Source organism: Chenopodium album, chromosome 11, assembly GCF_948465745.1.
Source record: "Chenopodium album chromosome 11, dcCheAlbu1.1, whole genome shotgun sequence".
In the NCBI taxonomy this organism is placed as follows: Eukaryota; Viridiplantae; Streptophyta; class Magnoliopsida; order Caryophyllales; family Amaranthaceae; genus Chenopodium; species Chenopodium album.
In genome coordinates this window covers 45,009,051-45,022,219 of record NC_137844.1, presented here as the reverse complement: position 1 = coordinate 45,022,219, position 13,169 = coordinate 45,009,051, and the positions used below count along the sequence as shown (strand labels likewise).

The following is a 13,169-nucleotide window of genomic DNA, read 5'->3' as shown; positions in this document are numbered from 1 at the left end:
ACTAGTTGAATCTTGCAAATAATTACTAATCGTAATAAAATTTATTCATAAATTTAAAAAATAATTTACGTAGAAGTAAAAGTTGACCAAAATTTAATGGGATTAGCGCCCTTTCACAGTGAAAATTCCCCACATCTGCAGCAGCAATAGCAGATGATTGCGGAACACGTGCACCCTCACACATTTTCCTACCACTTAAAAATATCAAAATAAAAATAAAAACAATTGTAGCTATTATACCCAATCATATTTTCTGACACCCCCAATCAATGTTTTCTCTCTCACTCTATTTTCTCTCTCTAAAATTCCTTCCTTCATCCTTCACAACTTCCATTTTTTTTTTTTTGATGGATTTTATTTCTCATTAATTTGTAAAAATTCATAGTTTTATTTTTTAGTTCTCCCAAAAAAATAAGAAAAAAATGGCAGCATACTATCACAATAATCATGGAACAAGTACAGAAATCCAAGACCATAATACTAATAATTTTCATACACTAATTCTCATGAACCCAAATTTAGCTGATCCTCAACACCACCAACAACAACCACCACCATCATCTCACAACATCCTTCTACTAAACTCGGTCGCGGCCGGTCTTTCACCTCCTCAGCCACTTCTTCCTCAACACCACTTTGTTCGTCTCCCTACATCGCCGCCTCAACCTGATAATGTTACCTTGTACGGATACCCATCTCATGAGGCGCGTGACATCCCACGCGCTAGGCAGGGGCTGTCCTTGAGCTTATCATCTCAGAACCCCGCGCTACGTGGAGGATCCCAGCAAGCTGGAGAGGGTGACGTGGCAGGTGGGCAAGGTTTCGTGTTAGGGTCTAAGTACTTGAAGGCAGCTCAGGAGTTGCTTGAGGAGATGGTACATGTTGGTGATGAGGGCGGAGCTGTGTTCAAAACAAGCAGTACCAATACTGATGGTTCACCTAAGAAGGGTAATAAAGGTACGACAGGCGAGTTTTCGTCCGAGGATAAGGAAAAACATAGCCCCAGTGGTGGTGGTGGTGGTGGTGGACAGCTGAACACGGCCGAGAGGCAAGAGATTCAGATGAAGAAGGCAAAACTTGTAACCATGCTTGATGAGGTATTTTTAGTACTGAAAATAAATTGTACTCCTGCTACTGTCTGAATGTCTTAGGGATCTTATAAATTATGGTATTAAGGGTCTTTTTCAACTGACTTTGATTCATCTGCCTTTTAACAGCAATTTGTGTCAGAACTTTCTGTTAGGAGTTACTATCAGTCATACCCCCTTAATTTTTTTTTTTCCTTTTTATTTTACAAAAATCTGGATTACTTAAGCTTTACCTGTCAAAATTTTCGGGAAAATAATCTGACTTGCTTTAAATATTTTTTCGTTTTTTAGCTTCTTTGCAACTAAAATAATGAGGTCAATTGGATTGGATTGAATTGGACTTATCTTATACTGATAGTAGCATATTAAATTATGCTATCTGAAATTATTGATGTTGTTTGTATTATTGTTGTGAATTTTTAGGCGGAGCAAAGGTACAGGCAATACAATCACCAAATGCAAATTGTAATGGAATCGTTTGAGCAAGCAGCAGGAATGGGATCAGCAAAGGCATACACGGCGTTAGCATTGAAGACAATTTCAAGGCAATTCCGGTGTCTAAAAGATGCTATTCAAGGGCAAATCCGAGCAGCCAACAAGATTTTAGGTGATGATCAAGAAGGTGGTTCAGGTTCATCAGCTGGTGGGAAGATTGAAGGGTCGAGGTTGAAATACATTGATCATCAGATTAGGCAGCAACGCGCACTGCAGCAGCTAGGGATGATCCAAAACCCCAATGCTTGGAGGCCTCAAAGAGGGTTACCTGAGAGATCAGTTTCTGTTCTTCGCGCTTGGCTGTTTGAGCACTTCCTTCACCCGTAAGCATCTTACACACCTAATTTTTAGCGACATTTTTTTGACATTGATATTAATAGAGTATAAAACATAATCTTAGGCCTCAACCATGAGCTTAAGCTTTTGGTTGAGTTGTTCCTCTAAATTGATATGATGAAGTCACTAAATTGTTTGGATATTGTTGAACTCATGTTTTCAGGTACCCGAAAGATTCTGATAAAATTATGCTTGCTAAACAAACCGGGCTGAGTCGAAGTCAGGTAGGTTCAAGGGAGGGAACTAAATGTTTGATTTAACTAAGACATTTATTAATTTTGACAAACAGAAAAGGCATTATATTGATTGGTTTTATTATGGTAAATTTCAGGTGTCGAATTGGTTCATAAATGCTCGTGTACGTCTATGGAAGCCAATGATTGAAGAAATGTACACAGAAGAGCTAAAAGATCAAGAACATGATAATGAATTATCAGAGAAATTAGCAAGCAGCAGCAAGGATAACAGCAACACTGAGGATAACAATAATGTAGGAGCTTTAAATTCCATCAAAAACCAAGAGATGAAAATCAACATTGCTGAAAATCAACAACTAAAAGATCAAAACAATGCTGCTGCTGCTGTTGCTACGTCCTCGTTTATTGGCATTCCCACGAATCCCGACACACCCTTTAAAGGTAACAATACCCTGACTCAACATCAACATGGATTCACTCTAACTAGCTCATTAGAGATGGATGGTGGGGTTTCGCAAAGAAGTCCTAAGAGACAAAGAAACGATGAGGTCCTTCGATACGATGAGAACACTACTAATGGCGAGATCATGATAAAGTTTGGAAATGAGAAGCAAGAAAGACAGGATGAGAATGGGTATCCCATCATATCAGAGGGAATGAACTTCATTGGAGGCAGAGGCGAGGAGAAGCAAGGAAGAGAGAATGTGAATGAGAATGGGTATCCCATCATATCAGGAGGAATGAACTTCATAGGAATGGGAGGAGGTGAATTAGGAACATACCAAATTGGAGAAATAGGGAGGTTTGAAACAGAGGATTTCTCTCAACCACCAAGATTTCTTCAAGGAAATGGGATTTCCCTTTCCTTAGGACTACCTCCTTCCTGTGAAAATCATCCTCAGCAACTCGAAAATCTGTCTGCGACAAATCATACATTTCTGTCACCTAATCAGAACATCCAGTTTCGTCGAGCTAATGATTTTGGTACAATTAACAGCCCTTCCTCACACTCATCAGCAGCTGCATTCGACTGTATCGATATCCAAAATCGAAAGGGGTTCGCAGCTCAGTTGTTATCAGACTTTGTGGCTTGAGAAGGGCAGAACAAGTACTTATTAGGTAGTATGTAGTAGTAAATATAGGATTACTATACCTTCTTTTGCATAGAATTAGAGACATATATTGTTCAAATAGTTGAAGATTGGGGATAGTATAAGGTTATTGGGAATGTATATTAAATTTTGTAGCATATTGTTGTTATATAAGGATAGTAAATAGATTGGAATGTCATCAGAAATACATAAGGTTTTAGCTTTTATATGGTAATTGCATGATTTGGGGTTTATTTTTCTAGAATAAAAAGCTTTTTTTTCTTGAAGAGTAAAGTTATATTCTGTTCAAATTAGCTTGTAATAGTATATTAATATCATGTATCAGTATCTTTCTGAGTTGATTGTTTATGAATTTAGATTCCTGCGAAAATGACTGGAAGAACTCATCACTTGGGTCATCTTCTTGTTAACAATTTTTTTTTTTTTTTTTGGGGGCTTATTAGTTATTATTTCTACATCAATATTGATCTTTTTGCCCCCCTAAAATAAAGGTTCTGTTAGAAAACTATGTTCTCTGATTATGAACGCACCATATTACTTGTGTATATTGACCTTTTACTATACAGTTACCGGTTACCACTACTTTCAGTCTCTCACTACTTTAAAAATTGTAATGATTTTACATGTCAAAACACTTTAAAGGCTCTTTAAAAAAAATAAAAAAAACCCCAAACTTTGAAGACAATTTTTTTCACCTATATTGACTTATTCCAAACAAAATTAATTAAGATAATTTTGGTCAAGTTATTGAGTTAACAGAAAGAGAACGGGTTGGAAAGCTTGTTATAGTACAATCTCGATGATTCATTAAGGGAGTGTTTGATTCACATAATTAAGGTATAAGGTATAAGTTTAGAATGGTTTAAACCCATACCTTATGTTTATTTTATGATTTTAAGAGTTTCAAATCCATACCTCAAACCTCCAAGATATGGGGTTTAGAAACTTTGAGGGAAAGGTGGGTTTGGCTCATTCCCATACTTTTAGGTATCAAATAAAAGAAAAAAAAATTATATTCCATAATCATACCAAACATATGGTATTAAAAATCAAGTTCCAAACCCATACCAATATGGTTTCATTCCTGATTCCAACTATAAAAATCAAATAATAAAAGACATCAAAGATATTTACATAACATAATATCCTAATGCATCAACGCTTAAATATATGATTTAATAATAGTTTAAGGTCTGGGCGATGCCCCGGGTTTTGTATGAAAAAAATGAATTACCTTAAAGTTTTAATAATATCTAGAAAATATTATCTTAAGTTTAAATAATAAAATAAAAAGTAGAAAAAAAAAAGATATAGGATAGAAAGAGAGATGAAGTAGTATATGTTTTACAATTAAGTAGAGAATTGCATAATAATTTGTTTTTTAAACAAATTGCATAATAAGTTAAAAAACTTTTAGAATCCAAGTTAATGAAAATTTAAATCTTGTAAATATTAATTAAGTGATTGAATGACATTAATTGTGAAATAAAAAAACAAATGCAATAGAGTAAAAAGAAATTTATTTACGGGCAATCAATGTGGTCTAAATACAATAATGGTCATAAAAGTTGGACATTCTAAGGGTTGTGAGGGGATTAAATATGGTCTAAATATGTATATGTGGCATCATGTCATTATCCATGTGGTGCCATGTAATAAGTCTCATTATGACGTGGAGTGACACACTTTTCATATATTTGTATGTTAACTAAATAAGCATCTTCCAAAATCTATAAATATACTAAAGTAACAACCGTTGATGTCAGCTTTCCTCCAAAACTATACACGTATCAACTTATTATAAAACATTTTCCCGCCCAAAAGTTTATTGCATGTTACAAAAAAAAAAAAAAATTATAACGTGAAATTTTACATACATTTTACATAATTAAATAAGTAATTTAAATTAACACTAAACTACTATGTCCTATAAAAGTGGGATATGAAGGATATAGTTGTACGTTTTTCTACTTATCCTTTTATAATGCATCATTTATATTGTCCATGTTATACTTACTGTACTTATCTCAATTAACTAATACTCCTATTTCCATGTTATAATATTTGACCGTGATAAAATGCGGCAATCTATTTTCGGGTTTTTTTTTAGTGTCAGTAAGTGCAATTGTATCTCCGTAATATTGTCTTCCAATTTTTTTCTTTGTTTTGATTCCCTGATAGAATATATTGTTTGCCATAGAAGCCTGTCAGCAAGAAAATTTGGTGAAAATATGTAATTTGGAAGGTTTTTTTTAATTTATTACAAAGTATTTATTTATTTTTTATTTGTCAGCATTTTATTAGAATGTAATTACTACCTCTATATATTATAATTTCATCAAAGAGTTATTAGTTTTTGCGAGACATAAAATATTCCTTTGCTGTAAATAATAAGAAATGAGATAGTACCTATATTCTTCAATTTATCACAATATGTTTTTTGGTGCTAAAATTGTTGAAAGTTGATAAATTGCATATTAATTCTTCCATTTTCTAATGAAGTTCATTTGATTGCTTTGATTGTAGACTATGATGTGCTAATCGCCTAATCTTTCAAAGTTTTGGGCTGAGTGGTTGGGGTTAAATTGATTCTAATTTCATTTGGAAGGTTTGACGTTTGTTCCTTTCATAAGTCATTATTATTGCATATATACGTTGGTAATCATATTTTATAAATGGTGTTAAATGTTACTAATAAATTTTGGAAAATATTTCTCAAAATGATTATTGACAAGAGTCAAAGAATGATACATACAACTCCAAACAACTTATAAGTATAACATAAAACAAATGTATTATATAAAATTAATAAATACTCCATAAATTTTATTAAAATTTTTTTTATGTTATAACCTGTTCACATTTACTTAATTTCAGTTCAGTTCAGCTCTAATCAGTTTAGTTCAGTTCAGCTCCAATCAGTTCAGTTCAGTTCAGTTCAATTCAGCTCCTAATTTCCCTCTCTCATAAAATATTCATTTCAGCTCAGTTCAGTTCAGTTCCAATCAGTTCAGTTCAGCTCCAATCAGTTCAGTTCAGTTTAGTAAATGTGAACAGGCCCTTAGTGTTGTAGATGTTGCACTCAAGCCTCCAAGTATATCATTGATATGGAATCAAAAGGAACAAACACCTAGCTTAGCTACACCAAATGGGCTAGGCGCATGGAATTGGATTGATTTCTACACCAAAATTATAAGGAAACTTGGTGCTTTTTTTTATTTTTTATTTTTTATTATTTTTTTTATGTAATATAAAATTGAGAATATATTATCATTGTTATTCAGGCTTACTAAAAACATTACTCTTTTCGATTAATATTCTTCTTCCTACTTTTGAATTTTTTTTGTGAGACAAATTGCCCAAGTAAAAAAGAACAATATAAAACGGCTAAAGTATCAATTATTTGGGACAATCAATTTGAATTCAATAAAACAAACAAAATTAGCAAATTTTATTTAGTTAAACCGTTCATCGCACTGGAGATAAGCTAGTATAACATTATTTAAAATTATAAACGCAACTAACAACAAGGAAGGGTTAGTTTGTAAATTATAAGACTCAATTATTTTTATCTTCCAAATAAAAAGTGCTAAAGCAAATAATTTTGCAAAAACTAAAAATCACACACTATAATCCTATTTATAGAGTATGATATTGTCGGTGCGTTTGATAGGGAATTTAGGCCCAGCCGCCTACCTCTATTCATTCATAATTGATTTAGTTGAAGAAGAAAAAATGGATACAAATAAGTAAATAAAGTAAACAGAGATTCCTTATTATTTGAACGTGCAACAAAATCCATCACTCACAAAACTTTGTTGCATTCTTAACCAATTGTAGCAATTGCTACCTACAATTACAATCATCTTCTTTTCACAAGATAAGTACAAGCAACTATTAACCTTAAAAATATACCCCCTAAAATATTTTAGTTATTCTTTTGTCTTTTGTTTTTTTTTTTTTTTTTTTTTTTTTGAAAGATTATTCTTTTGTCTATAGACAATTCTGATCATTAGTATATTTAATCTTTTGTTGTTAATTATACTACTTTCGTCTCATAACAAAGTGTATGTTTATTTCATTTTGGATGATATGCTTCTCTTTAGTATTTACATAATTTTACAATTTAGACAACCACTTTATGAATGAAATACCAATTTTCCCTATTTTTGTGTCATTACTTACATCTTTTAACCTTTAACAAATCAAATTCCCTATGCCCCTATTCAAAACTTCATTAATTACATGTTTGGTTTATCTTTACATTTGACCAGATTTTTATACAATTCAATGTCATTTTACACACTTCTTTTACTATTCTTAACTCCCGTAGTAAAAAAAAAAAGAAAAAAAGAAAAAAAAAAAACTTGAAATGAACACTGTATTATGAAACGAATAGAGTGAAGTTAAACATTGATAATGTAAATTATGACAACTCAGAAATATACATTGTATTTTTACGTTATAATATTGATTCTAAAAAAATATATACAATCAAATTATAATTTATAAATAGTGTCAAAAGTTAAAATAGTGCCATAATTAAGTAAAAGACCAAGTGAGTAATAGTACTATAAAGTTTTAATTAGGGAACTGTTCTACAAACTATGGTATCATGCTATGTACTTATAATTTTTAAATCTTATAAAGTCATAATACGATAGCATTTGATAATAATATTAGATTACAAAATGAAAATGACCCTTTTGATGTCATTTGCTTACAATGGATAACAAGATTAAAAAAATTATTAAATGTGACGAGGTGTACTGTTTGAATGAGCATAAGACAATACTAATTCAGACGTCAGCAAATATTATAGTAATGTATAAACAGGATGACAATATTCAATGCCAACCTATAAAAAACTGTGCATGTTTCATGATTGATTATAAAGAGAAAAAATATCAACTTATAAAGTATGAATTGTTGAGCTAAATGGTACACATTTGTCAAAGGATTAGAAGTTTTTTTTATTATTCTACATAAGATTGCTTGTCAGAGAAGGATACCAATTTTCTATTTTTTTTTTTTTTAATTTTCATTTAATTTATAATATTAATTAATTAGTAACTTAGTTTGGTGTACTATGGAATCATATTGAGTAATTGAGATACTTCACAATCCCACTTGGCTTCTTCAATTACTATTAAAACCATCCATCTCTCTTATCCTTAAGCTATACTCCATACAAGTAATATTTTTGATTAACGGTATGGAACGCTTTTTTTGTTTTGTTTAAGTTAATAAGTTTCTTTAATTTATCATGTTTACCGATCCATATATTCAACAATTAGTATCTTTAATTATCAATAAGTAAATAAATATCAATGTTAACATTTTACATACTTAACTTCGTTTTATAATTAAAAATTACAAAAGCTATTTATTTATTACTTTTAAGGTATCACAAAAGCTAGTTTAAGTTGTTTTATAATTAGAAACCAGTGAGTAGGCCGGACGTTGTCCCTGGTTGCTACTTTTGTAATTTTTTATGGAATTTGCATTTTACAATTGTCTTTGTGTAGGCATATTTTTTATTTTTTATTTTATTTTTTATTTTTTATTTTATTTATTTAATTTTTTTTTTTTTTTTGTAATAGGAAATAAAGAGTCAAGTTGTCAAGGTAATTTAGTACCTGCCTTAAATTATTAATACGGACAATGCCTTTATGCCTACCTGTCTTTTTTTTTTCTTTGAATGAATGTGTGTGCTTTTTTTAAAAAATAATTAAACTATATATATATATATATATATATATATATATATATATATATATATATATATATATATATATATATATATATATATATATATATATATATATATATATATTTCTTTTTCATATTTGTAACATGCTTGATAATTGGCTTAGATGGTTGAAAAGTCAATTTTGTTATAAGTGGTTCGTTGTTCGAATCTCCTTATCTTCAAATTTTTTTTATATGATGTATTATGATGAGATGTTGGATAGGTGACATGGCTTAACGAAGGTGTTGTGAAGTAACATGACATCGTGAAATGTTTGTAAAGTAACATGGCATAATTTGGAGGAGTTTATGTGGCACAGTGACGTTTTTATGAACGCCTTTTAATATATTAGTATAGATTACAAAAGCTATTTATTTATTTATTACTTTTAAGGTATCACAAAAGCTAGTTTAAGCTAGAAGAGCTTGTGAATTGTGAGTTATGTGTAAAATCAAAATGTGTCGTAATGAAGAGAGGACAAGATTATAAGGAATAGCACCGAGATTACGGAGTGTGAATGCTAATAGAGAATAAAATAAAGGTGGTTGGGTTGAGTTTCAACTTCAATGTACTGGTATTATGTAAAACAATTCAATTATTATTAGGGTAATAATATATATAGCGCTTAGGGTTATATATAAACATTAAATATATTTTCTAAAATGAAATTAAGTTAAAAATTCATGACAAAATCACGCACAAATCGGTGTAATTAATGTGAATTTAACCTAAATATTTCCTTTTTTAGTTCCTTATACATAGTCCTAAGGGCTATGTCTATCATTTTCCTTATTATTATAGTTATAGGTACGATTAAATTAACACAAGGACAATAAAAAAAGGTATTTCATTTATCCAAAATTACTTGTCCAATGTCTAACTTCTCATCATTAATGACATGTCATGATCAAATTCAGTTATGAACAACGAATATTACTTTTCAAAGATAGATGAAAACTATTTTTGAATATCTTAAAATAATTACACGACTATTTATTCAGACATGAGATTATTAACTTAAGTGAAGAGGTAATAATCAAATAGGAATAATCAAGGGAGTAATGGTTAGTATATTGATTATTCAAAGATGTGGAGGACCACAAGCTCACAAAGCTAAAGATATAATCCCAAACTTAGTTTGGTCATTGTCTTTGGTTAGGAGGAGCATAGGATGATGATGCTACTATCTAAGTGATATTAGGCCCCACAATTAATTTGTCTATGTTTTCAAGGGAAAACTGGGTTCACAGAACTTGGTCTTTTTTGACAACTTACCCCTTTAGAGCCCTTGTCCTTTGCCCACTAAACACCAGTAGACAGTGGTTTTGTGGCCCCTCCCAAAAAAGGAGTGAAGAAAATAAGAAAAATGATAATTTTTTTTTTTTTTTTCGTTTTTTTAAAACCAAGGAAGATAAGAAATTGGTTGCAAGTTTGCAACCCTAGCAAATGCAAAGTGTTCCTTTTGTATTACTAAGCTAGTCATCAGTTGGTGTCAATTTCATATCTTAGTATGGCAAACAACTTTGAAGTGACAACATGCTTCAACATCTTGGTCTTATCGCATTTGTCATGGAGGTAAAGAATGCTAATTAGATTTATTATTTAAGGACAAAGAATGCTAATTAGTAATTTTATTTAAGGACGAAGAATGGTGATTCATTAAAAAAAAAAAAAAAAAAAAAAAAAAAAAAAAAAAAAAAAGACTGAGAGAGAGAGAGATACATAGAAAGAAAGAATGGTAAAAAGATTGAATTTGAAAGAGATTATTTTTCAATTGTTAGATTTCTGACCTAAGTGGATTATGAATAAGGTATATACTAAATAGTACTTCGTGTCTTGTGTGATTTTATGTCATAATCAAAGCTACACAATGGTAAAAAAAAAAAAAAAAAATTCTTAATTTTGAATTACAGGGTCGAATCCTCCCAACTATAGGTATTTAGGGGTGACCTCTTACCCCCCCCCCCCCCCAAAATTCTAGACTACAAATATTGAAATAAAAAATTGGGTTGAGACTAAATTTTTAAACAATGATTTTGTCCCAATGGAAAAAGCTTGGTTGGTCATTTATGAAATTGAAATAAAAGACCTACGAGCCAAAAATGGCCCATTAAAACATAAAACAAAATTATTTATTATTGGCCAACTCACAGATTGTTTCTCTAAGATAAGTAATTTAATTTCTGTATCTTCTTATTATAATTGAATAATGTAGCACACTTTTATAAAAGTGAGTTAATAAGTGACCCAATTTTTCATTATTAGGGTTTGCCATGTCTAAAATTTACAGATGAAGAAATGTTGTATAATAACATGAATGAAAATGGTAGGTGGATAAAATGTTTTTTATATATATATATATATATATATATATATATATATATATATATATATATATATATATATATATATATATATATATAACACAATCAAGTTTATTGTGTACTTCATTTTACCTAAATGTTCAGATGGTCAAAATTTTTCTTTTATAGACCTCGAATGCGCTCTGACTCTTGTAGGAAGATCTGCTTGAGAGCTGTGTTTTGTTTAATAATTGAAATCTAAAGGAAAAAGTTTTTTTTTTTTATTTGAATCTAAAGGAAATAAGCATGGAGATTTTTGGTTTGCTACATCCTAATTTTGGAATAAAAAAAACTTTTTGACACCCGAAATGGCCATTCTATAGTGCAGGAAGTTTCACCAGAAGCAAGCAAGATGAGGTCGCGCCTTGCCAAGGCTGAGGTTGAGGGTTCTAGTCCCCCCTTCCGCTCCTGGCTTCGCTTCGCCTGCAAGGAGCGAAAAAAAAACCGGTCTGTGGCAGACCTGACGGAGGAAAAAAAAGAACTTTAGTATCAAGCCGCTTAAAAAAAGAAAGTCTCACTCCAAGAATTATCGGCTTTGAACCTTTGATTCGGGGGTCCCTGTTTTATCCACTAACCATGTAAAAAAAATGATTGACAGAGTGAGCTAGAAATGGGCTTTTCCGTCTTTCCGTCCATATAACAGGAGGTCTACTTTCTGCTTACTGCATGTTCCTTGGGCCGTAGTGGTCCCCCCCGCCCCATCCCTCGAGTGAATCGAAAGTTGGATCTCCATTATTTATATATATATATATATATATATATATATATATATATATATATATATATATATATATATATATATATATATATATATATATATATATATATATATATATATATATATATATATATATATATATATATATATATATATATATATATATATATATATATATATATATATATATATATATATATATATATTATTGCATTCATCATTTTACCTAAATGTTCAAACAGTTAAAACTTTTCTTATATATATATATATAGACATTTAGGTAAAATGATGAACACAATAAACTTGATTGGATAATTACCATAAGAAATTATAACATAAAACAAATGAAAAATAATACCACCTTGGTAAAATATTGTTATATTTTTATGTTATAATATTCTCATGGTAATTATCAAATCGCATTTATTACATTTATTATATTACTGAAATCTCCTAATCGTCCAAACTTTTCTATTATATATCACATTCTCCTTCATAAGTCTTTTTTGTCCTCCTTTTTCATTCCTCTCACTCTTATACATGCAACATTACTACATCTTTAAAACTTATGGCGAACCCTAATAGTGAAAACTCGCTGGCAATTAAATTCACCCTTTCTGAATGTGAAAACCTTCAATATTCGCATCTTGGTAAACCATTACGAAATTTTAATTTTCTTTTCAATTACCTATTTGCATAACAATTTAGGCTCATTTTATACATGTTTGAATCAAATGATGATTTAATTTATTATATGTGTATATCGTTGATTTTATATACCTACAAGGTTTGGTCAAATATTCTTCTTTTTTTTCTAACTGTTATTAATTTTAAATATTATCTCATCTTAATTTGGTGTTGATTGGTTGACATATAATAGATATTAAATTTCAATAGGCATTTGTATTTCATTAGAATTAATTTCTCACATCAAATTTTCTACTAAATGGCTAAAGTTGTTTGGTTGTTATGAATACATTTACAAATCATAAGAATTGTAAGTTACCAAGAGCAGGCTTGGTAATTTAATGTCCATGTCTTATGGGAATTGAAAATTCCCGTGAATTTTTATGGTTAACCAAATAAACCCCTTATTTTTCAATTCACA

General features: G+C 30.2%; 1 protein-coding gene across 1 annotated transcript; it reads left to right on the top strand.

Annotated features, from left to right (window-relative positions):
- Positions 1–241: 241 nt before the first annotated feature.
- On the top strand, positions 242–3,580 carry LOC145567605 (BEL1-like homeodomain protein 1). Its single transcript, XM_081626923.1, has 4 exons — positions 242–1,097; positions 1,512–1,906; positions 2,083–2,143; positions 2,251–3,580. Exons 1-4 carry the CDS (start codon positions 423–425, stop codon positions 3,208–3,210), a joined length of 2,091 nt encoding a protein of 696 aa, XP_081483049.1. The 5' UTR covers positions 242–422; the 3' UTR covers positions 3,211–3,580.
- Positions 3,581–13,169: the final 9,589 nt, after the last annotated feature.